The following is a 25,940-nucleotide window of genomic DNA, read 5'->3' as shown; positions in this document are numbered from 1 at the left end:
TGCTCGGCTGTGAAGTCATCCGCAACATAGACCACGATATCATCATAAGACTGTAGTCCAAGTCGATTCTCAGCCCAAGACAAGTTGTCCCCCTTTACAGAAGCAATGATAACTGTTGCAGGATATTCTTTGTCAAATAGCGAAGGTGTGCCGGGACTTAAGGTTGCTGCAGAATGTGCAATGTCGCGTAGAAAACTGAGGTTGGCCCATAGCAGTAACACGAGAGATATCCATAAAGCAACCACGAGATAAGATCGACGACAACGATGCATTCTCAATCCATTATCCAAAAAAGACCGGGGGAAAGAGACAGTAGTAAGTTACAGAGTACTCAGACATACCCTTATATATGTACTGTTGAGCATGCAGGACGCTCGGACCCCTGAACAAAATGGGTACTCGCTTGGTGTGGGTCTAATACCCCAAAGTCACTGCCATTTCTACCTGGTGGTGAGACCCCAAAGATGCTTCTAATGTTATAGTAACCACAGCTTACCAGGTCACGTTGGAGTCGGAGAGTTGCTTATATTGGTGAAACGAATCACAGAGGTAAGGGTAGAAGAAGCTATCACAGCAATATGTAGAGTCTCCAGACTGTAATAGATGGAATTACTTCTCTTAGTAGATTGATTGATTGAAGAACTAGAAACACAGAATAGAAGATAACCGATCCTTCCCCTATCGCCTACAGGATCCCGGTTACGCAACAAATAGGGGTCGGAGGATAGCGGAATATATTGGGACCAATCATATTCCTTTATCAATTGGCTATTGCCTATATCGGGTACTGCTTATTGAGGATTTACTGTATAGGGTAAATGATCTAAAAATATAGAAGATTGGGCCGCGAAGGGCCGAATACTTGATAATAATAGCAACCTGTGATGGCTGTGGCATATTACTGTACAAGTTGACTCACAATTCTAAGTAAACCTGTCAGTTCCGGCACACATTCACAACTTCTAGCGGAGATACACCCAGCCACGGACAACTGTTGGCCACCTTATCTAGGAACTCATTATGGCCGCGCTATGAGGGCAGCCTAACACCGCGAACGGCAAACAGGCCGCGATAGGCCTTATCAGGTGAGGCTCAAAGTTCACTGGTCAGGAAGTTTTGGATAATCTTAGTAGATCAATTACCATGTATTTACAAAGTTGTTGTAGCCTGCATATCATTCGCGAAGTTGGATTCTAAACCACAACCCCACTAGGCTGGGTACGGATTCCTATTTTAATCTAGTTAGGAAATCAACTTTCTGCGAGGGGTCAGGGTAAATGACATACACACGCACACACATAATATAACAGCAAGCAATTTGCACATGGTCACCCGTAATAGTTTCTTCAATATTATCTATCTAGGTAACCCCGTGGTGATTTTCTGCACTGCCCAGATTTACTAACATCTCTCCCATTCAACAAATGGTGCCACTTCCAATACCTGAGATAAAACTGATAGGACCAAGACTTCTATCCATTGCCTACCTAGTAATATCTCACATCCCCTCGTCTGTGCCCTCCGAAAGGCATTGATTTCTGGTTGTTCCAATTTGTTCGCCTGTCCAAAAGTCCCAAGAATTAGTCAAGAGAAAGCAAACAAAAAAAATGTCAACTAACCGCTAGCATCATGTAAAGTTCCATCATCTTCGAGATAAACGTCACCATATTTGGACGGCCATTTGTATACAGATCCTTCACAATTCGATAGCCAAACCAAAGCCCAACCATTGGCAACGTTATTGAAGGTGCGCTCATATCGGTTTACTCCATCTGTCCCCTGCAGCCACACTTTGTTGTGTGCTGAGTGCTGTTGGTAGGGAAGCTCTGTTAGTTGAACTAGTTCCCGAGGTATTTTATGTATCAGGGAGAAGCAATACAAAGGTAGTGGCTGCAACAAGCTCAACAGCAGCATAGGCTAAAGTAGCACAGAGAATGGATAGACGCATAGTGAAGCTAACGAATTTCTTAAGTTTTGTAAGTCTGTATTTGGCTGGACGGAAAGTGAGTACTTTGAAAATATTGCATATGTAGCTTTGTAGGACAATCGAGATAGTTATATAAATCCAAGTTGCGAATGTCAACGTAATACTTTTAAGGGGATCCTCCGTACCGATTTATAATACATACGGCCGCAGGGAGGGATAGATTTGGGAATCTAATATATTCGGCCGTAGAAAAGTATCAGCGGGGCATACTATCGCTTCTATTCTTGGCTAGATAAAACAATCCGCATGAAAGGGGCTAAAACCTGTTCTATTATTAGTGAAAGTCCACGGCCTAGGTGATAGCCAATGTGCTTACCGCCGTGTGGAACTTACCCACCACCTACCCAGCCTTTCCAATGGATGATTAGGCATGTTTAACATGCTGACCTTTTTTCGTGTTAAAATCTGGCATAAGTTCAATAATAGTATCATTTTATGGCATGCGCTGTTCGGTGGTTGACTGGTTTATAGCACCTCTTAATGACCATCCTTTTTTCGAGATCGCTAACTTAACGGAATGGTGAAGTCTACATATTCGGAAACAAGTATGAATATATAATGATTCATACATAATATAACACTGCAGGAATAGGCCCATCGCCATTAGATCCCCCAAGTAGAAAAGGTAGCATATCAATATAATTATCCCCCTTCACCTCTTTTGCTGCCACCCCCACACCAGCTATTAAATGATGTTCCGTTCCTTCGCCCGCCTCCTCACTCCTTCTCCTCTCCTCTCCTCTTCTCTCCTCTAGATGCCCCTTCGCTTTTCACGCTCTCCTCTTACGATGTCGGACCTCTTCGCTACTATTGAAACTCCCGTCACTAAATACGAGCAGCCTCTTGGCTTGTATGGCGTCTTCCTAACCTATATACACTGTCTAGTCCCTTTCTAACCGCGTACTTAGCCGGCGTCTTGAGGCGGAAAAGGATTATTTTAGCGGGAATCAGCCAATAAAGAATATGGGCAAGATCAAACTACGCCAACTAGCCAGAGCTTCGGTCTAATCGATGGTCGACAGATGCATCGAAGGCGGAGTATCCCACATTCCCCAGTAGTTTTCTGCTGGGAGGACTCCAGAACATCAAGTTCTTTGCTGCGTTCTGTAATGATAAAATCAATAACACGCTGAGAACGAGCGCGAATTGAAGGACGTATATGTTAACCTCAATAATCGGCACATTTCTACGTGCAGGGCAGCAGATGGAAAGCTTAGGCAGGCGGCCATAGAAAATCGGTATGCGAATTGAAGTACCTTGTTCCAAATACTAATGAACGGCCACGGTAGAGTGGATATCGTCTTTTTTCATGCTAGCACCACCTTATCTCATTCCCTCCTGATTCGGCCACTATCAAGCCAATGGGTACCATGTACCACTCGTATCAATCATGAGCTCACTAGGGAAATTTGACATCGTAGTGGCTAATTTTACTAACAACGTTGACCAGAATCTTCAGCTCCCCACCTTTCATTTGGGCAAAGAGATCTTCCTAGGTTAAGTCAGTTCCGTTCCACCCCCGTTTCGCTTTTCGGCAGCGGGACTTACCCGCCACACATCATCCAAACGGGTAGTCATCAATCGTGTTGCCAGTCCCTCAGCCTGAGGGCTCCATGGTTCGAGTGGACTCATTTGCGTTCGAAGACCGTTGATGATATCCGATAATGCAAACAGCTTCAGCGCGTCAGCATTCATGTCCGCTGCGTGAATTTCGCAACTGCGTTCCACGCCCACTGATGTGGGGAACGATCCGACATTAGTACCCAGCCCATCCTGGTGTAAAATGAGTTCCAGCAAGTGGATTGGCACCTACCAATTCTCACGCTCCCAGAATCGGTGAAAAAGATTGATTCGTACGTGAGGGAGGCAAGGGCACGGTTCGAGTCCCGTAAGTATCGAATTCCCTGGATGATCTGAACGGTGGTGAGCTGCGGTGCTAGAAGCGCTAATACTGTATCGCAAGGCAAGAAGGGGAAAATCAAAACTAACTGGCCACACTATAGACACAAGCTCTGCTTCCCGGATTGCGTACTTTGACCCCATAAGCTGGGCCAAAGACAGCTCCACGGGCTCCCAAACCAAGAATGCCGACCCTTCGTAATGATAGCAGCACAGAAGTGGAGGGAGTGGAAGAATTGGGGGTGCAAAGTGACGTTGGGCAGTGGAACACCCACTTCGTGGCACGGTTAGTGCTTATGATGGCGTTGATCATCACTCAAAGGTGCCAAATTTGGATATCAGGGGTTGGTGAGCAATGTAACGTAACTCATCATCCTGTGATGAATGTGAGTAGCCAACTTCTTTGATAAGGAAATGGTATTGAGACCTGCCGTAATCACTGACCCAAACTAACTCCAGAGGTAAGGCGATTCAAGTGTATAAATAGGATGGCGGGCACCCTTGAAATGGACAATCGAAACCACAATCTTCTTGCCAATCCAAAGCTGAGACTTGCACTTTTTAGCAATATCCTCGATCTCTTCACCAACACTCACCCACCGCCATGCGTCTCCTCGCCGCCCTCCCACTTTTTGCTCTCCTCGCTGTTGCTGTGCCCAGTCCTAAAGGGCAGGAGCTGGAACAGCGCGAAACGGGCGGCTGCTGTGTCATGGGAACTTGCCAATGTGACATCTACGGGGTCCCTCTGGAGCTAGAACAGCGCGAATCGGGCGGCTGCTGTGTTATGGGAACTTGCAAATGCGACAAGGACGGGGTCGCTCTGGAGCTGGAACAGCACGAAACGGGCGGCTGCTGTGTCATGGGAACTTGCAAATGCGACAAGGACGGGGTCCCTCTTGATGAGAAATGAGCGCCTGCTGTATCCTGTATCGTGGGGGGCTGTCCGTGCCATTAGATGACTCGCTCCCGGATTTCACCAAATTACTAGCATCGGATGGGATTTAGGAGGCAATGGGAAGATGTATTTCACTTTGGTTACTGGGTAGTCAGTCCTTCAATTTCAACCCGAATCTCGATCATTGCTATTGGAGTTATTGTAACTAACTATAGTATATGCTTTCAAGTATGTTATACTCACTCTGAATACCATTGTTGCGAGGTATAAAAAGTGGTACGCAAGATACCTAAACAGAGCAGTGACATAGAGCTACCCAGAGGTATTTGATCTCTTGGCATCGGGAAACACTGTTAAGCCAAAAACAAATGCTGTTTAAGGGTTTCGGTTTATATTCCATCGAAGAGGAAGATAGACTTGAAATTCACGGCTTACGAAATCGTTGCGGATGGTGGAAGTGTATCTCTCTGCGCTCTGCTGTTAAAATACAGGAGGTCAAGGTTAGTCGACTTTTGTTGAATGTTAACTTTAAAATCTGACCGTACTTATAGATCCACGCTATACGAGCGCAAAGCAACAAAGAAATCGAAGTTACGCTGCTTCCAATCAATTATGCCTCAGAGATAGCGGATATACAAAGAGCGATTGAAGAGCTATCTCCCGACACAGCTTTGATAGGTATGTCCCTAGCGTAGAAGCGAGATCCTCGGCTGAAATATATCCATATGCATGATTTATAGCTATTTTTGACTGCTTTTTCGCAAAGGTCCTTAATATTCGATGATCTCGTATTGGTTTTCGGCGAAAGAAAAGGATTAGTTTCTGCTTTCGTGGTAGACTCTAATTTCACAGGGACTATCGTTAGAACCACATAATTATAGTCAGTCGAAATACAAACTCACCGACCGTTACGGCCAATCTGACAATTCCGTTTGCGGAATCAAGGCTTATTATGCCTCAATGTTGAGAGTAATATTAGTCTTGGATTCTTTAGAATAGAGTAGGGGAAATACGGGCCGAACGATGCTTATATGCATGGCACAACACACAACACTAAATATAAACTACTGTAAGATGAAGTCTCTACGCTGCGATTGGACTGAAATTGGCGCTTAGGACAGTATGTATAGGCGCTATTCCACTGCGAACGATATCCCACCCTGGCGTTAGCTGCTGGTATACTCCCCGTATAGACCAACTTCCTTACTAGCTAATAAGACATATTTAGCTAATCGATTCATAGAGTACGTAGGCGGGCACGAAGAGTAGGCATCTAGAGAGAATTTCCAACAAGATATCACCGATTTCCTTTTAATCACTAACCTACTTTCCTACCTTAACGGTTTTTAGACAAGCAACTTTTACCACATTTTGCGGTGTCTAGTTTTAATTACTATTGAGAGCCCTTAGAAAATGCACATTATTAGCCCTTTAGCTCAAATGCGTACACTAACGACTACCGAACAGAGAGTCGCTACGGTATTAGTATCCTTCCTACTACCCCGGTGCTTTTCTTCTACTAGACGTATGTCTCGTGAAGTTTCTCTTATTCGCTTGGTCTGCTTATACCTAAGAGCTATCTGCTTCGTATTGCCTTCGAGCTCTATATGCTAGTTTTTAAATGAGGAACGGCTGATGGTACAGCAAAAATTTCGGTCTATTAGACTAAACACACCTAGAAATCGCTGCCGTGCCACGTCGACATCGTCGACATCTCCCTTGTAAAGCTAACATCAGTACGTGCTATCCGTCATTCCCACAGTTTCTAAGCAATAGTGCTTCGATATATAAGTCGAGAAGATCTTTAACAAATTCGGGCACGCTTTAGGCAACACTATTATAGGCTATCTGAATAGCTTCCTCCCGTAGATAACTCGAAATATTGATCCGCGCAACGCGTGCTGTATGTGAAGGGCTGAAGCCGACTTGATTCAATCTAGCTAGGCCACGAACTGTTTACAACAATCTTGGGGAAAGGAAGGAAAAGGGGGCGTTCGTGCATGACTACGACAATATGCTACCGCATACGGAAGCTAGTGTGGGTTCGATAAGGAGGCAGGCAAAAGCAATATAGAAGGCCATGGTCACATGGCCACTCTCGGGCAACAGCCCGTTGCATGTTAGCCTAGTACAATTAAATCAATTCTGCTCTAGCCCTTCATACCTACTAACTAATAGGCAATTATTATATATAGAATCTATAAGGAGAACAGGATAAGTAGCCAGCTATTTTCAAGTTATGCGGTCTAACCTAAGGGTTCGGAATAGAGCGGAGTTACCTATATCGTTGTCCTTGTAGATAGGCTGAAATAATATTCTTCCTAGCGTGCTAGGGGATGCGAGACTATTAGGAAATACACAGACCTAAGGTCTAGGTAGCGAAGGAGTTTGTTTAGCCAATCCTATTTAATTAACCCTACGTTCCCAGGAAGAGGACGGTGTTTAAATGAACACCTTTTCACCACTTTCTGCGGCCTTATATTGATATCTGTTTAGGTATCTGTATTCGTGAGCAGCCGAGTAGTATATAGATTCTACGCCGATACTACGGGTTTCTAGGCCTTTATAGGAGCTTAATTAGTATATATTCTCTTTGGCTGATTTTCCTAGGACTCCTATTACCTAACCCTAGATCAAATCACCCAAAATGACGTCACTAGCTGGAAAAATAAAGGTTTAGCGAACAGGGGAAAGTGAAAGAGCCAAAGCTGTTATTTACTTCAGTAGTTCAGTCATACCTAAACGCCGTTTCTTTGTTATCTAGAACGCTGAATCTGTTATTCTGTCTAAAATTTACTTTCTACACGGGACTAGGGAGATACGGATTTACTGCAACATGTCTTAGGAACTCTGTAGCCGTAATATAGAAATAGGGTCGCTAACGCTTACGGCCGTATAGTTGATTGTAACGCTATAACAACTGTCGAATCATGAATGTAGCCGTAATATAGAAATAGGGTCGCCAACACTTACGCCCGTATAGTTGACTGTAACGCTATAACAACTGTCGAATCATGAATGCTAACTCCCTATATGGTTGACCCACATTAGAGCAAAATAGAGGGTAGGATATCTTATGACTGGTATAGGTTACCAAGAGGGTAGTATTCTGCTCAACACTAGCGCTGATCACTTCATTAGTATCACTATCACCTCATTGGAGTAGAGTGAAATCAAAGCATGATAAAGGATTAGCCGTGGTAGAAGGTGGTAGAAGACGGAGACAGAAACTCCAAAGTAGTAGTCTAAAGTCCCTATGTGAAAAGCTATAAAGGGCCTAAATACCATCCCATAATTTCTCTTGTTTCATGAGACCTAAATCTATCCGTTAAACAAACCTGATCCACCAAGATGAAGCTCTCGGTTGCTAGTATTACTCTTTTCCTCGCCGCCACTGTTATGGCTGGTCCCCCAAACAAAGATTGGAAGCGGGCTGAAACAGATGCTGCCCTCCCTGGCCCACCAAACGAAGATTGGAACAAAGATTGGAAGCGGGCTGAAACAGATGCTGCCCTCCCTGGCCCACCAAACGAAGATTGGAACAAAGATTGGAAGCGGGCTGAAACAGATGCTGCCCCTGGCCCACTAAACGAAGATTGGAACAAAGATTGGTAGAATATCAATCTTGATAGAAATGGTCATGCACGATTTCTTAGGACCAATTATAAGCGTGGGTAATACTTCTAAGGACCTCAGGGGAGTTGAACATACTAGGATGACTGACATGGTGTATAGTACAACATTGTTGATATCGCACGTAACCGACCTCATTTTCAAACAAATCGGCCGATGTCAAGAGGGGGGAAACTGGTATATTTTGTGAATTGTTCTATTGCCAACACACTCCTTAAATAGAATGACTTTACCTCTATTACCTAGGCCACTCCCAGGCCTCTTCTAATATCTATTTCCTCACTTCGTTCGTTTCTGTGCACCCGCTGTGTGTAGACATTTCCAGCCGTCTCTTCGATTCAGAAACTCCCCTGCTTTCCTATTACTTCAAAATGAAATTTTCTTCCCGGCAATGAATGTGGGAAGTGCTGGTCTAGCATAGATCAAAGCATGATTCCCATATTCCTTCAACTTATTACTCCAAGTAAACTCGCTAACCTTCACAATCTTTAGTTCTGCTCGCTGAAAGTAGTTCCAGCGCTCTGTACTTTTGCTTCCGCTATATTAATACATCACTAGAGAAGCACGACAAGCCCCTCTCCGTCTTGGCTGTTATTTTTTGGACATGGTTAGGAGTATCGTAAACACATCTCTATTGCAGCTTTTATAGGGATAAAAGCTATTAATCTACCAATATAGTAACGAAATAAAATCATCCTTACTATATCCACAAGCCCTAGTAACAAATTTAAACTCGTGATCGTTTCTGCAAGTCGGTAGGTCTAACCATTCAGTCTTCAATATAAGTTGACACTCTCCATTACCTGCTTTCTTATCCTCTCCCTTAGCAGCATCGAACATATACCGAAGCACTGCCCGACAGCCTATCTGCGTCCTAGCGCGTCTGTTATGAGATTTCTATCATGAGGCTACTCCTATGTTGATGCCCTAGGCCCTGTAGGGGCCTGAGGATCCTGTTGGACAACCAGCCATTCCTCCTTGATGGCGCAGCTGAAGGCTGGTTACACAAGCTCGTATTCCTTCTAGGATTCCCCCTCCTTCTTATGTTTACCCCTCCTTCCAATTTCACGAGGAGACTGTATATAAATATGAGTTGTGAGGAGTAGGTTTCGAACTCCTCAAGAAACAGTCTCTGACTCAATTGGACTTGGTGTTTTTCTCCTACCTGATTGACAGGCCTTCTACCCTGCAAGTAGACCATACCTCTACATACGGGGCTATTAGCCGTATTAGGTTTATATATTTAGATAATTTCTTAGGTTAACGAGCACTCACCGACGATCTAGTCCATAAACGGAATTTATAGATATCTATATTACTTGTGACGATCGAGGACGATAACGCACTAGTCAACTGGTGTTTGACGGGAGGTTCCTTTGGCCTACAACAAAAAGGCTTCCACGCGGTAGATAGAACCTTTCCTCCTTTTCTCCCCTAGATTTAGTTGCTTCGTTGAATGCACCGATTTGAACCCCTTCATCTCGCCTGGCTGTAACATACAACTAAATCTCATCTTCTTTATCTCTTTCCAGTTGACTGGCTGAGCGAGGAAACGCGTACACACGCGATCTCCTGCTACCCGGCAACTCCCTCTTTTCAAACCGAACCGAAGAACTCCTAATCTCAGTAGAAAAATGGCTGAGAAGGTGACCGATCGAAGTCGCTCGAGACGAGAGAAGAGCGCACGCAGAACCTCGCTGGTATTCGGAGCCCAGCAGGATGACAACGGTGTTGAGGTAAACACCGTTGACGAACTGATCGCCTGGATTCAGGCCGAACACGAGACCGCCTGGCGCCTGCTGTTTAAGCGTCAAGGACAGATTGATGAGCTACGGATTGCTCAAGAAAAGAAGGATTTGGAGCATGCGAGCGAGACCATGCACCTACGTGAGCAGCTAGCTGCTTTGGAAGACCGAATGACCCCTGCCGGACCTGACATGGAGGAGGAGTACGCTCGCTTGCGTACGGAACTTGACGATACCCGCAAGGAGATGGCCGCCCTGCGCAGTGAACGTGATAGCCTGATGACCGTGATGCGCCTGATGGGCCTGTCAGTTGCCAACCCGAACCAGATAACCGATGACCGAGGATCCCCTGCACCCTCTCAGCTCGGAGGCAAAAGATCCACTAAGATGCCCGATCCTGCGATGTTCAGCGATGGAAAGCTGGTGAAGTTCGACGACTGGATGACCGACATGAAGCGGAAGCTCCTCCTGAACGAGGACCATTACCCGACTGACGCACATCAGCTCGCGTACGTGAGTAGCCGGTGTGAAGGAAAGGCCCTACGACACGTCCAACCCCGTATGAAACAGGGAGCCACCGAAGCATATCAGACTGCGGAAGACGTATTCGACCACCTCGGAAGCATCTTCCTCGATCCCAATCGTCGACGAATGGCCCAGGACCAGTACATTGCACTGAAGATGGACCCGAAGCAAGGTTTCAACGACTTCCTGTCCGAATTCACCTACCTGGCCGACGAAGCAGACCAGCCGAAGGGAATGCGGAAGGATGACCTCTACCGCAAGCTCCCGACTCTGTTACAGAACCAAGTGATGGCCGATGCAGGCGAGGACTCAGTGACCCTTAGCCAGTTCGTGCGCAAGTGTCAGGTTACATCCCGCTTGATTTCGCAGCAGATAATCAGCCGCGCAGAGAACCGATCTCGAAACCCGAACCGAACTGATACGAACGCTCCAAGCCGGAACCGAAACGATCCGCAGACCCCGAAACCCTCGACCCGTCTAGATGACAAGGAGAAGGCCGCTCTTCTGAAGGAAGGCCGTTGCTTCGTCTGCCGCGAGCAAGGTCATATCTCTCGCAACTGTCCAACTAAGAACCAGACGACCGCTGCCGCCGCTGCAACCGAAGCCACCGGCAAGGATCGGAAGGAGAAGCGCAAGGAGGATCTTTCGACCGCGGAGGAGAGCGATTCGGGAAAAGAATAAACCTGGGACAAGTCTCCATCCCAGGTTCGATGGTGTCAAAGGTAGACTTACGGAAGCTGTTGTCCCCAGCTAAAGATAGCTTAACGTTTAGAGCTAGAGTAGCTATCAATGGACGAACAGTGGACGTTTCTTGCCTTGCGGATACCGGAGCAGACGGATACATTTTCATCGATTACGACCTCGCAAGCGCGATGATTGGAGGCCTAGGCCTGCGAACAAGAAGACTCCCCCGCGAATGCCCAATCACCGGGTTTGATGGAGCGCTTCGAGAACCGATAACCCACGCGGTGAAACTTACGCTTATGATCGATGAACGTGTGCAACAGCGACAACCGATGCTGGTGACCGATTTGGGGAATCATGACCTGATACTTGGAAGAATGTGGTTCGAAGCCCACGGAGTGCTCCCAGACTGCAAGAGTCGGAGACTTCTGTGGCCAGATCAACCTTCTCTGCAAGAGGAAGTCCAGATCAATTTGGCCAAGCCGATCCCCCGACAGATCCTCAAGCGGCCGAATACTTGCGAATCTCACCAAATCGATGCAAACCGCCGGGATCAGCTGATAGCCGAGCAGGACGCGGGTAAGAAGAAGGGGATTCGGAAGGCCTATGGTCACTCTTATCAGGAAGACACGCTAACTAAGATGAACCGATCCCTGCGCGGTGAATCGATTCTCCCACCGCACGAGATGACCATTACCGACGAACTTCCTCGAAAGAGTATCGAGATTGCGGCGATCGGAGGAGTTGGATTTCACCGCTATATGCAACGTGAAGGAACAGAGACTTTTGTGACCTCCCTAGCCCAGATTGACCGAATCCTCGAAGAGATGCATAGCCCGGAGCGTACGCTTGAAGCCGAAGAGATCAGAATGCGTATCCCAAAGGCTTACCACCAATTTGTCGACGTGTTCTCGAAGATCGATTCCAACAGGTTGCCACCATTAAGAGGTGCACCCGACCACCGACTCGAACTCGAAGGATCCGTACGTTTGAATTACTGCCCGCTTTACAAGATGAGCGAAGAGGAACTCCGATTTGCTAAGGACTACATTATGCAAAATCTCGCGAAAGGATTCATCATCCCTTCAACGGCCCCGTACGCATCTCCAATTCTGATGGCCGCAAAACCAGGGGGAGGTCTCCGTTTCTGTGTGGATTACCGGAAATTAAACGAACTGACCAAAAAGGACCGGTACCCTATTCCACTGATTGATGAGTTGCTCCAGCGAGTTAGCAAAGCAAAGTTCTTCACCAAACTCGATATCCAGCAAGGTTTTCACCGTGTCCGAATGCATCCTGATTCAAAAGATCTCACGACGTTCCGCACGAGATATGGCTCATATAAGTACAAAGTGATGCCTTTCGGATTGACCAACGGACCCGCTACGTTCCAACGATACATAAACCACGCACTCGGTGACTACCTTGACGATTTCTGCACGGCTTTTATCGATGACATCTTAATTTACACGGACGGGAACGAAAGACAACATACGGACCATGTCAAGAAGGTTCTGGAGAGACTCAGAGCAGCGGGATTGCAAGTGGCTATTCAGAAATGCGAGTTCCACACGCAAGAGACTAAATTCTTAGGCTTTATCATCGGGACTGATGGGATCCGTGTAGACCCAGCTAAGATCGAGGTAATTGAAGCGTGGCAGCAACCGAACACTGTCAGAGGCGTACAATCGTTCATAGGCATGTGCAACTTCTATCGAACATTCATCAAGGACTACAGCAAGATAGCGAAGCCCTTACATCGATTAACTCGAAAGGAAGTACCGTTCAAATGGGATACCGCATGTGAGGAAGCTTTCCAAGAATTGAAGGGAAAGTTGACGACTACACCAGTTCTGGCACACTATGATCCCTTTGCACTCACGCAGATAGAAACCGACGCTTCTGACGGCTGCATTGGAGCGGTACTCTCGCAAAAAGGACCAGATGATCACTTTCACCCAGTCGCATTCTTTTCAAAAACGATGAATCCGGCCGAGCAAGGATACTACACGCACGATAAGGAGATGTTGGCAATTATTCGCGCACTAGAGGAGTGGCGAGCGGAACTAGAAGGATTGCAACGACCCGAACGATTCGATATCTGGACAGACCACCAATCTCTGCAGTATTTCATGACGAGCCGTATGCTTAACGCCAGACAGGCCCGTTGGGGCGAGTTCCTTTCCCGATTCTTTTTCCTGATCCGCTACCGACCGGGCAAAGGGAACGTGGTCGCTGATGCTCTATCCCGGAAGGACAAGTCTAGTAATCAGAAGGTTAAACAGACCCTGTTGCCTAGAGAAGTGTTAGAACAAGGAACCTATCCAGATGACTCCGAAACCCTTCAGACAGAGACGAAAGTGGCTGCGACTTCAATCTCACTCTCGCCGATTGTGCAACGGATCCTGACGGCAAATCGAACGAGCGAAGCCTTACAAGAACAGCGTGACCAAGTAGCTGGAAGCGATGATAAGTGGACACTCGAAGATGGATTATTACTATACGAAGGAAGGCTGATAGTGCCTGACGATGGGGATCTCCGAACGAGGTTACTCGACGAAATTCATCGCCAACCATCAACCGCCCACCCAGGACGGGAGAAGACAAAGCGGATGCTTACTTCTAGATACTACTGGCCAGGGATGATCAACGATGTGAGACGATATGTGGATAACTGCCAAATCTGCAAGCGAACGAAAGCATGGAGGGACCGAACTCCAGGATTGCTACAACCACTACCAATTCCCGGAAGACCTTGGCAGCATCTCACGATGGATTTCCGCTCGTTCCCGAAGGACCGCTATGGATATGACACCGTCTGTGTGTTCGTGGATAGATTGACCAAACAACCGATTTCGATACCCTGCCATAAAGATATTAACGCGAAAGGAACAGCTCGGTTATTCGTGGACCACGTCTACCGATGGGTGGGACTGCCGGAGTCGATTGTGTCAGACCGAGGGCCTCAATTTGTGTCAGGATTTTGGAAGGAGTTCTGTCGAATTCTCGGAATCGAAAGGAAGTTGTCCACTGCCCATCACCCTCAGACGGACGGCCAGAGCGAAATCGTGAATCAGTATATGGCACAAAGGTTAAGGCCTTTCGTGAGCTACTACCAGGACGACTGGTCAGATTATCTTGCAATGGTGGATTTCGCTTTCGCATCCTTACCACAGGAAACGACAGGAGTGTCACCCTTCTTTGTGGAACGAGGATATGAACCACGCGTGTCATTTGATTGGAAACCAGCGGAAGCCTCTGATTGGCTTAGCCAGATTGCGCCTCGAAGAAGGAACCTGTTATCGCAGAGCGAAGAAGCGAGCGAGTACACCAGCAAGATGCAGGAGATTTGGGAAGAAATACAGAGAAAGGCTACCCACGCGCAAGAACGTCAGCGTCAGCAGGCAAATCGTCACCGCAGAGCAGAGGATTTTAGCGTTGGTGACCGAGTGTATGTGACAACAAGAAATTGGAAATTGGACCGACCAGGCAGGAAGCTCGCAGACCAAGCAAGTGGACCTTACACGATCGTGGAAAAGGTTGGTAACGCATATAAACTGGAACTGCCAGATTCGATTCGCGTACACCCAGTGTTTTCAGCAGAGAAACTCCGATTAGCCGCACGAACGGAGCCATTACCAGGGCAAATCCAGGACTCGAAGCCGCCTGAAATCGTGAACGACGAAGCAGAATGGGAAGTGGACGAAATCGTGGCAGTTCGCTTGCATTACCGAAAGCTTCAGTACAGAGCAAAATGGGTTGGCAACGAGGATGACGATGAGTGGTATCCGGCAGGAGATTTCAAAAACGCACCAGAGAAGCTGTTGGCCTCCCATACGAAATACCCAGATTTGCCAGGACCGCCGAAGCGGTTGAACGCTTGGATTGAGGCTGCTTTGAATGATCGATTTGAACCGGATCACCCAGACGATAACAGAAGTCTCTGATTGGCCAGATCGAATTGATTACGTGAGAAAACGTGACCTGGTGGGCCAGGTCCTTTTAAAGAAGAGGGCAATGTGACGATCGAGGACGATAACGAACTGGTCAACTGGTGTTTGACGGGAGGTTCCTTTGGCCTACAACAAAAAGGCTTCCACGCGGTAGATAGAACCTTTCCTCCTTTTCTCCCCTAGATTTAGTTGCTTCGTTGAATGCACTGATTTGAACCCCTTCATCTCGCCTGGCTGTAACATTACTGCTCTTGTGTCCCGTGGTTGTATTAGTTAGGGCACAGGGGTATGTTAGAAAATCTTGTTCTCGTAGAAGCACTCTTGACCCTGCTCGTTTAAGATATCGAAGGGGCGCAGCCTATTTCTAACGGGTACGAATACTATAATAGACCCCGGCCCTAGGAAACAAATCTGCCTATATATCTCCGGATCGACGTGCTCGGGCCTATACCCGATTAAACGTAGCGGGCCTAGTAGAGCTTTAGTGATAAATTATAGAAGTAGGTCGCCGTTCGTGTGAGTATATTAGAACGTCTAAAGATACATAGGTAGCGGAAAGTTAGCTTTATTTTGAACGCCGCTATAACTAAGCATAACTGTAAAGATATGGTCTACTTGCAGGGTAGAAAGCCTGTCAACTAGGTAGGAGAGCAAAGCACTAAGTCAAATTGTAACAGAGACTGTTTCTTAGGGGGCCCCTTTGCCCCGTTTACTGCTGGGCCTTATATACAGTAAGCCCCTCTTTCGAAGGAGGGGTAGACATGCAGGGAAGCGGATGACTATCCTCCGTGGGAACAGCGGGGAAAGGGTGATGATAGATCACCGAACCAATATATCATGGTTGGTGATCCTTGGAGGCCTGAAGCCTCAGGCCTCAACATAGGAATAGCCTCATGGTGCAAAATATCATAACAATAACTATTTTTAGGTGTTAGTAGCGTAGCGAACTTTTCGAGTCGATAGGCCCTTATAAGACTATACCTGTCCTAGAGCAAAGGCCACTTTAAACTGCATAATCCAGAACATGATTGTCCACCTCACTTTTCCTTGGTTTGGGGCGAATGGCGCAGTTTTTTGATGAAATAGAGACCTCCAGAAGGGGAGGACCTCACAAGTACCATCACAGAATAGACGCCCATCTGGGGCATGTCCATTTTGGGTATAGTCTAATATGGGCTGGAAGAAAAGAAGAACGGCTTGCTGACTGGACAATGGGTGTTGGCGAGTAAGCAGTGACTGAGTGATCACTGAGCATCCATGATTGTTAACTAAGCGATCACATGACTGCACTGACCAGATCACTGAGCCTGAGCCCAGTCTCCCTCATAAAAGAGGAAAGCCCCACTCGGCAGACATTATCATGTGTATATAGCCGCATCTACAAAAACATGCTATTCATCAAGCTTCAAGTACAATGCACAATAAAGGTGACTAAATCCCAGATAGTTTCGGTTTTGTTCTCATTATCGCTTCTCATGAAACCCCCTCGGCTCTTACTCCATTTTGCAGATTAATTCGGCAAATGCGCAACCACTTCAATCTCTACGCGCATGCCATCCTCTCCAAGGCGGGGAACACCAACGCCGGTCCAAATCGGTTGATGTCCGGGCATGTACTTCTTGAAATTGCGTACCATTGCCTCCAATGCCTCATTATTGATGGGCACATGGTACGAATTGACACGGAACACCTGGCTCCACCCTTCACCACCGGCGTCCTTGAGGTTATGTTCGACATTGGCGAATGCTTGGTCAATCTGTGCATTGATTTCCCGGGAAATCTCGCCAGTCTCACGGTCCCAGCCACCTTTGAATGAAAATCTCAGGAACTTGAACAAGTATGTCTGTCACAGTCAAGTCTAAAATGAAGACTTACCTTGGCCAGCACATTCGATCCGGTCGCCAATTCTGACAGCTTGGCTGTACTTGAAAGTTTCGCGGTTCCGCTCGCCAACGCCCTTGTAGGAAAAGTACTGAAGGTGAGACATGGCGAACTGGTTGTCATTGGATTATGCTCGAGGTCGGGAAACCAATTTATATAGGAATCTTATCTGTTCCAGGGGCCCTGGGCTTATTCAAAAAGTTGGCATGTCGGAAAATAGAATTCCGGTGCATGCGCTGGCAAATTGCCTCGACGGGGCGGCGGTGCGACTCCCTGAACTGTCTTTTCCAGATTGAGTGGATCATAGGTTCGGATTCTCTTTTTATCTTTGACCGGGAACGAGGTACGATCATAGTCATAAGCCTGCTCAACCTTTACGTCAATACCACTCCAGCCATCTCAGCGGGAGGTATTTATGGACATAGCAGAGCACTCGAACTCATACGTAGTTCCGTAATCGAAAATTGGCCGACCCAGACTGTTCAAATCCTCGTATTGGTGAATTAACTAACGAGATGTGGGATTAAATTACTGGTTGACCAATTTGTAGAGTTGAATAATGTCGGCGCAAGCTGGGACAGTGTAGGCTAGTAATCCCTGTAGGCGAATGAGATAGAGGGTAGGGCCAAGCGGAACCAATCTTGGATGCAAAGGTTGATTGATTGAAGAACGAACGAATGTCGTTGGGCAGGTTGAAATACCCCATAGATGGCGCGGGTACACGGTGTTACGACATCCGTAATGCCCATGATACCAAATTACTATACAAAACACAAGGGAAAGTTGGTCACTCAGTATAACCCCTGTCTACGCGGTCAGTTACCGCTCCATGTCTCGAGACCTATCAACACCTACGGCCGTAAAGGGCCCCGGCTCGGTGGTTGTCGGAAACATTCTGATTATTCTAACAACTGATGAGCTGCTGGCCCGGCCGTAAGAAGTTGGAAAAAAATTGTTCCGCTTACCTCGAGCTGGAATACGTGGGCGTCAGCTGCCTGACAAGTATTGGATATAAAAATTATGATGTCCTCTCTGCCTCAATCGGGGAATGATCTGGCCAGTTTTTGTCGATCCGAGAGCATCCGTTGCGCATCACGCTATCCCCTCTACACATTGCGCGGAAGCTGGCCCTCATCCCCGAATACATCCCCGACGAGAATCCCGAGCGCATCCCCGTCCTCCATGCGATAGCCACGTTTTCACCCATAGTCAGGGTTTATCGCCATGTCTGCAGAACCTCGCGGTGCGGACCCTGCGTCCCCCGCCCAATCATTACCCGTCATGGCTATGACAACGATCAAAGTGGATGGAATGGCCTGCGGAGCCTGTACATCTGCAGTTGAGGGCGCATTCAGGGGAGTAGAGGGGGCGGGCGATGTGTCCGTCAGTTTGATCATGGGTCGCGCCGCTGTTCAACACGATCCGTCTATACTTTCGCCCGCGAAGGTTGCGGAGATGATTGAAGATTGTGGATTCGATGCCGCAGTTCTGTCTACTGAAGAATATGCCAAATCCAAGGATATCGGTGCGTCGGATGCTCCGGTAGTGCGATCCTTGACGACCACCCTCGCGATCGAAGGTATGACCTGCGGCGCATGCACTTCTGCGGTGGAAAGTGGACTCAAGGATGTCGCTGGAGTCAACTTGGTCACCGTATCGCTACTGTCAGAGCGCGCGGTAGTAGATCATGATGCTCAGACCATTACACCGGAGCAAATTGCGGACCTGATCGAGGATCGTGGCTTTGGCGCTCGCGTGGTAGAAACAAAAGCCTCATCTGTTGGCCAAAAGGATTCGTCCCAGCTTGCCAACCGGACGGAGAATAAGTCAGGGCATATGGTCACGACAATCGCCATCGGCGGTATGACCTGTGGAGCTTGTACATCCAGTGTCCAAAATGCTGTCGCCTATATGGATGGCGTGGTCCAGTTCAACATCAGTCTGCTAGCTGAGCGCGCCGTGATTGTACATGATCCGTCAATACTCCCAGCACAGAATCTTGTCACGATGGTGGTGGATGCTGGATTTGATGCATCTATTGTGTCGTCTGAATCCCAGGAGCCGCTCTCAAGGAAGACCCAGCAGCTCAATCTTAGTATCCATGGTCTAAGGGACGCACCGTCTGCTTCGGCCCTCGAGGAAGAGCTGCTCAGCCGACCAGGGATTCAGTCTGCGTCTGTCAAACTAGCAACTTCCCACGTACTTGTTGCATTCGACACATCTGCCATCGGCATCCGATCTATATTCGAAATCATCGAGGGTGCCGGTTACAATGCATTGATTGCTGATACCGATGACACAAATGCACAGTTGGAGTCCTTGTCTAAAACGAAGGAAATCCAGGAATGGCGGCGCGCTTTCATAACCTCCGTCTCTTTCGCCGTTCCCGTGTTTCTCATCAACATGATTTTCCCAATGTATTTGCGCGCCATCGACTTTGGCAGATTCCAGTTAATTCCAGGTCTTTATCTGGGTGACTTGATCTGCTTCGGTCTTACGATACCTGTACAATTTGGCATTGGTCGACGGTTCTACGTCACCAGCTACAAATCACTCAAACACAGATCTCCCACAATGGACGTTCTTGTCATGTTGGGCACGTCTGCAGCTTTCTTCTATAGCTGCTTCACGATGGCCATGGCTCTCTTTGACGATCAACACAAACGGCCAAGCACTGTTTTCGATACCAGCACCATGCTCATCACTTTCATCACACTAGGAAGATGGTTAGAGAATCGGGCCAAGGGACAAACATCCGCTGCCCTGTCCCGTCTCATGTCTTTGGCCCCCTCCATGACCACCATTTACGAAGACCCTATTGCGGCTGAAAAGCTTGCCGATGGATGGACCTCCCAAGGGACACCGAACGAGTCGAAGCCCACATTATCAGAAGATACATCGGTGAACCAAAAGGTTATCTCCACCGAATTGATCCAAGTCGGTGACATCGTCATCCTTCGTCCTGGTGATAAGGTCTCTGCGGATGGTATTGTCATTCGTGGTGAAAGTTATGTCGACGAGAGTATGATCACAGGAGAAGCCCTGCCCATCCACAAGAAGAAGGGCAGTCATGTAGTCGCTGGCACCGTGAACGGAACGGGTTCCATCGACTTCAAGGTGATCCGTGCAGGCAAAGATACCCAGCTCAGCCAGATCGTCAAGCTCGTGCAGGATGCACAAACAAGTCGTGCTCCGATCCAGCGCATGGCCGATATTGTGGCTGGTTATTTCGTCCCAACAATCATCGGTCTTGGTTTGGTTACCTTCTTCGGATGGATGGTCCTTAGTCACATCCTGTCCAACCCGCCCCAGATCTTCCAGCCAGAGGATAGCGGTGGCCGAGTGATGGTTTGCCTGAAACTCTGTATTTCGGTCATCGTCTTCGCCTGTCCGTGTGCTCTTGGCCTCAGCACCCCGACTGCCGTCATGGTGGGAACTGGTGTTGGCGCTGAGCATGGTATCCTCGTCAAGGGTGGTGCTGTTCTCGAAGCCGCCACCAAGGTCAATCACGTTGTCTTTGACAAGACGGGTACCTTGACTACGGGCCGGATGAGTGTCGATCACGTCCGAATGGAGCCTCACTGGACGGTCAATGACTGGCGCCGCCAGCTGTGGTGGCTGCTTATCGGTCTCGCAGAGATGGGCAGTGAACACCCAATTGGCCGGGCTATTCTTAGCGAGGCTAAGTCCGAATCTGGTCACCCAGGGGAAGACGGGTTACCTGGAAGCGTTGGCGATTTTGATGCATCCGTCGGAAAGGGTATTTCAGCTGTCGTTGAGCCCATGTCCAGCGCGGAGCGTGTCCGCTACCAGGTTCTTCTAGGCAACACAGATTTCCTACGATCGAGAGATGTCCCCGTGCCTGCAGCGGCTGACCCTGACTCCTCGGCAGCCGAAGAGGAAACGGGACAGATAGCCCCCAAACCTACAAGTGCTGCGTCCGGCATCACACGTATCCATGTTGCCATCGACAACCGCTATGCAGGAACTATTTCCCTCCGCGACAGCGTTAAGGACACTGCGGTTGCCGCAGTTGTAGCCCTTCACCGTATGGGGATTTTCACCTCCATGGTCACAGGCGATACATTGTCGACTGCGCTCTCAATTGCCTCGGCCGTCGGCATTCCGGCATCCGCAGTCCACGCATCTGCCTCTCCGTCTGACAAGCGTGCCATCATCTCCTCGCTCCAGCTCAATGGTGAGCGCGTCGCCATGGTCGGTGACGGAATCAATGACTCCCCAGCGCTGGCAACTGCATCTGTGGGTATCGCTCTAGCCTCGGGCACCGACGTCGCGATGGAGGCAGCCGACATTGTCCTAATGCGCCCCGATGACCTGCTCTCCGTACCAGCCAGTCTATCACTCTCCCGCTCAGTCTTCAACCGCATCAAGCTCAACCTCGTTTGGGCCTGCCTCTACAACGTCATCGGCCTGCCCTTTGCCATGGGTCTATTCCTCCCCTTCACTGGCTTCATGCTCCCTCCCATGGCTGCCGGTGCCGCCATGGCAGCGTCTAGCGTCTCGGTCGTGGTGAGCAGCTTGCTTCTGAAACTCTGGCATCGTCCGTCCTGGATGAAGGTCGAGCGACTGGAGAAGGAACTTGGTTCGGGAGATATCCCTGCCGATGGCGTCTTGCGCAAGGCTGGTTGGTGGGCTCCCGCTACCATTCTCTCAGACCATCGTCGTTCGATCCGCCGCTGGGTCGGTGATAGCGTGGCCTCCTTGTGGTTCACGGCTACTGGGAGGCGGACTGCTGTTCGCGAGGATGAAGGGTATGTCCCGCTGCAGACTGTTGAGCCTCTTGTCTAACCTGGAACGTTGGCGTGGACTCGAAATTACTGTCATGATTCCACACCCGAATGGAGTTGGTTCGGAAATGGGATATAAATACGTATTTAGATATTGTTTCGGGAATGGGCTGGCTTATTTCAAGCCGGCCTCTCAATTGGCGGCGTTGCGATTGTGGGTTAAATTGTGTTTTTATTTCTGCGTGTGGAACTGAATCCGACTTGGACCACGCTCCAGGATTTGCACATTGGCTGTAATCTCGACCGTAGTGAAATTGCAGCGAATGCGTGATCTCTCCATACCCTCAAAAAGGTCTGGAAAGGTGAAAAAGGAAGAAAGGCGGATGGGTTGTCTTTTAACCTCCTGCGATGGGCCCTGACCCATGCCGCCAATGCGACGGGTGGCCCCCAATCATGTCTCTTTCCACAAAATTACATACAGGGTGCTGTTGTAACCCGACGAATATTACGGTCACATATAATCAGGATAAACCTAAATACTTTGGCCAATACGCCATTCGTGGATCTGCCTCGCATAACCCTGCGTCATCGGAGAACACCCTCAGCTTGACCACGATGCTCGCAGCTCAGTGGCCGGCTCAATCATCCGAACCTGCAAACTACCTAATAAATAATTAATAAATTTTCTCAGACCCTTTTTACAATAATATTCTATCAATAGGAAAGTCTGGTCTCGCCGTTGCCAAACGCACAAATCGAATATGGCAAGATCGTCCTGAACGGCCCAATACGGTGTTATTATAGTACGATGAACCTGGTGTACAAACCCAACATCCGCTTCTCCATTTCAATCCTTGTCATTGTATTCTTTGCATACTATGAGGATGTGTGGCCGGATACAGTATTGTGATAAACTCAAATAGGAATACCATGGTCTTCGCAAGTACTCTTGATTTGTCCCATCTTTATCCTTTACCTGGATAACCTCCTCATTCAAACCCCTACTTCCGGAGCTAGTCTAAAGATCCTGGATTTATCCGATAACAAGGTTTTCCAGGATATGGGGAGTCGAGGATACATTGGGGATGGAACAGAGGCGAGACATTGCCGGACATTACCAGTCAAGGTAGGAGGCTTGTGGAGGGGGCATTTTTTGATGAATCCTGTACGGACACTCGTCACCTGTGGTTTCTCAGTCGTCACATGATAAGGCTCCACTCTCCCCTGGAACATGGTAGCCGATTCTGAACGTACATACAGGATCCAATGGAGCTTGAGCTGGATGAATCCCGCGAATACCTGCCTGTAGCCTCTAGGGTTGTTACGAGGACGGCCGCTTTGCACGCCATCTTGGAAAAAGGAGGACAGCGGTCGGCGGTGGACAGCCTTCTATTAGGCATATGTCAAGGCTTTGTGGGCCCCGCGCCTCAAGTCCTCATTTACCTCTTTCTCGTAACTCGACTGTAGACGATGTTGGCCTGAGTTATAGAAGATCGTCCCCGGTTGGAGGGTACAGGGTTGTTGGCCGTATTGGATTTACACATTCAGTTAATTCCTTAGGTTAACGAACACTCATCGACTATCTGGTCCATTCAACGGAATTCACAGATACCTACATTACTGCTCTTGTGGCCCGTGGTTGCATTGGTTGGGGATATATTGGAAAATGTTGTTCTCGTGGAAGCACTCTTGACCCCGCACGTTCAAGATGTGGAAGGGGCACGGCCCATTTATGACGGGTACGAATACTGTAAAAGACCCTGGCCCTGGGAAACAAATCTGCCTGGCGCGTCTCCGGATCGACGTGCTCAGGCCCATACCCGATCAAACGCGGCGGGCCCAGTGGAGCTTTAGTGACAAATTGTAGAAGTGGGTCGCCGTTCGTGTGAGCATATTAGAACGTCCAAAGATAAACAGGTGGCGGACGGCTGGCTTCATTTGAACGCTGGAACCAAGCAGAACTATTTTCAGATGTTGGTGGCGTAGCGAAGTCGTCGACTCATTAGGCCCTCATAAGACTGCAACTGTCCTGGAGTTTCTGAGCGACTTCTTGTACTTCTTTTTCTTTATCCCAAAGACAAAGTTAATACCTGAGGTAAGTCCTCGGGTTCTTGGGTGCAATGTACCTAGTGATAACCCCATGGTAGGATGCACAGAAACTGTTTTGTTTGATTTTGCCGCGTCCATCAGCAAATCCATTCCCTTCGACATTGTATCAGCGACAGGGGACCCTCATTATTCGTACGATTAACGATACGATTGCGGATTTACAAGCACAACGATGAAAAGCAGGAAAAAATCAGATCCCTTTCGGAGCTATGTAGAGGCCACACGGAGCCAGTCACAAGTGGCAGGATTCTTGCGGGACCTGCGAAAGGAGAGAAGGCGACTTCTACGGCGACTCAAGCAGATTTACGTGCAAGTCGGGTGAACTTCGGAAGAAGGGTGCAGAGGGTTGCGGGACCAGGCCATCAGAGTCGTGGCCCTTGGTATTTTACTTGAGTCCCTGATCCAGAAATCAACTGTACCCGACGATATTTGTTCCGGAGGATCGTGAGATCATGCTGAATGTGTTAATGGAGCTCGATTGCCCCACTGGGAGCTCTCAGCTTATCCAGAAATATTGACCACATTGTTATTTTCGTAGCCCGGGCCATTTCTCGTATGAATTGTAAAGAATTACTACTACGCTTCGCACAGACGGTTCTAGCGTTGGGAGACGAGCCAAGCATTGGGAAGGACCAGCCATCGCAGCCACAGGAAAGATGGACCCAGTAAGTTTCAGCTAATACGGAAACAATATTTCAGTTACAAGAGCAGTTCCGTTGGTGTATAATTGCTGGCATGTTCGTCACTGGACGAGTCTTTCTTTGTTAGAACGTACAAATCACGGTTGAGATCATCGCTCAGTAAGATTGTTGAACGCTTTTTAGTTGGCCTGTGGGGTGCTACAAAACAAGCAATAAATTACCCACTTTCGCACCTCGAACAACCTCCTGGCAAGCCTGGCAAGGGATTTTTTTATAAGATTCAGTCAGCCTTTTGCCTTTCGTCAACTCTTCTTCACCATGCCAAAAGCCGCGACCACTTCGAGGAACCCAATGGTGCCGCCCCAACGGGCGGTTCGCCGGTCAGCAGCAGGGGCAGGAAGATCTCTTGCGCAGCCCATAGGAGCTTTACCTGGAAGCGATGGTGGTGGTCTTGAACCAACGTCGCGACGGCCAATGAATGTCAGACAAGTACCGATCCGCTCGTCAGTGTCGCGTTAAGGGGCGTACATTCTTACTCGCATACTTTTTGATAGGAACGAACTTCCCACACCTCTAGACCAGTGAATCAAGGTGACACAGATGAAGACTTTGAGACCGTCCACGCGGAATGCAGAAAGGATATGGAGAATGCTGATGCGGTCAACCAAAACCTGACGGCTCGGTATAATGAGCTGCGGCGCGAAGCCTCAGCTAATGCACAGCGGTTCGCTAGAGAACGAACCGAGACCATGAACAAGATTCACCAGTACCGTGTGGAGATACAGAAGAAGTCAGACGAGGTACAGCGCTTGAATGGAGAAAATACTAGGCTGGAGAAACTTCTTGAGTTGGCCAACTCGAATGCCCGTAACCTGCTCTCGCGAAGTGAACTACAATAGATCCTGCAAGGCATCCATACTGCTTCCCAACCTTTCATGACCCATCTCAAAGCTAGAATGGACGAAAACGAAAGTCAGATGGACGAAAACGGAAATGCGCAGAATTTCAGTCAGCTGCCGGGAATAGATGTGACGGGCGACTGGCTTAACATAGAAGGGTTCGATGTGAAAATGACTCGGAGGCCCTTGCAGAGATGCCAGGCACTATGTTCCCTGCACTCGACCTGGAAGGCGTTCCAAATATCTAATCTGTTGTAGTGGAGCTGGATCATTGGGCCAATGCGCCATGCATGTCATCCTAAGTCCTCAATGGCAACTTGCGTTCGTTAAGACATCTGCCT

At 48.4% G+C, this 25,940-nt stretch overlaps 6 protein-coding genes across 6 annotated transcripts; 4 read left to right on the top strand and 2 right to left on the bottom strand.

Moving 5' to 3' along the window:
- Positions 1–3,386: 3,386 nt before the first annotated feature.
- On the bottom strand, positions 3,387–3,682 carry N7458_000942 (uncharacterized protein; the record flags this gene model as incomplete). The annotated part of the gene is made up of 2 exons (XM_056904336.1): positions 3,387–3,479; positions 3,536–3,682. The coding sequence occupies 2 exons, from the start codon at positions 3,680–3,682 to the stop codon at positions 3,387–3,389; spliced, it is 240 nt and encodes a 79-aa protein (XP_056772103.1).
- Positions 3,683–4,490: 808 nt separating this feature from the next.
- Positions 4,491–4,796, top strand: N7458_000941 (uncharacterized protein; the record flags this gene model as incomplete). The annotated part of the gene is made up of 1 exon (XM_056904335.1): positions 4,491–4,796. The coding sequence occupies one exon, from the start codon at positions 4,491–4,493 to the stop codon at positions 4,794–4,796; it is 306 nt and encodes a 101-aa protein (XP_056772102.1).
- Positions 4,797–8,132: 3,336 nt separating this feature from the next.
- On the top strand, positions 8,133–8,396 carry N7458_000940 (uncharacterized protein; the record flags this gene model as incomplete). Its single annotated transcript, XM_056904334.1, has 1 exon — positions 8,133–8,396. The coding sequence occupies one exon, from the start codon at positions 8,133–8,135 to the stop codon at positions 8,394–8,396; it is 264 nt and encodes an 87-aa protein (XP_056772101.1).
- A 1,652-nt stretch (positions 8,397–10,048) lies between these two features.
- N7458_000939 (uncharacterized protein) lies at positions 10,049–11,365 on the top strand (the record flags this gene model as incomplete). Its single annotated transcript, XM_056904333.1, has 1 exon — positions 10,049–11,365. The coding sequence occupies one exon, from the start codon at positions 10,049–10,051 to the stop codon at positions 11,363–11,365; it is 1,317 nt and encodes a 438-aa protein (XP_056772100.1).
- Positions 11,366–16,831: 5,466 nt separating this feature from the next.
- On the bottom strand, positions 16,832–17,308 carry N7458_000938 (RidA family protein; the record flags this gene model as incomplete). The annotated part of the gene is made up of 2 exons (XM_056904332.1): positions 16,832–17,127; positions 17,197–17,308. The coding sequence occupies 2 exons, from the start codon at positions 17,306–17,308 to the stop codon at positions 16,832–16,834; spliced, it is 408 nt and encodes a 135-aa protein (XP_056772099.1).
- Positions 17,309–18,426: 1,118 nt separating this feature from the next.
- Positions 18,427–22,011, top strand: N7458_000937 (heavy metal translocating P-type ATPase; the record flags this gene model as incomplete). The annotated part of the gene is made up of 1 exon (XM_056904331.1): positions 18,427–22,011. One exon carries the CDS (start codon positions 18,427–18,429, stop codon positions 22,009–22,011), a length of 3,585 nt encoding a protein of 1,194 aa, XP_056772098.1.
- Positions 22,012–25,940: the final 3,929 nt, after the last annotated feature.

The sequence above is a fragment of the Penicillium daleae genome (assembly GCF_028827525.1).
Source record: "Penicillium daleae strain IBT 16125 chromosome Unknown utg000001l_segment0_segment0, whole genome shotgun sequence".
Lineage (NCBI taxonomy): Eukaryota > Fungi > Ascomycota > Eurotiomycetes > Eurotiales > Aspergillaceae > Penicillium > Penicillium daleae.
This window is presented reverse-complemented; position numbering and strand designations above follow the sequence as displayed.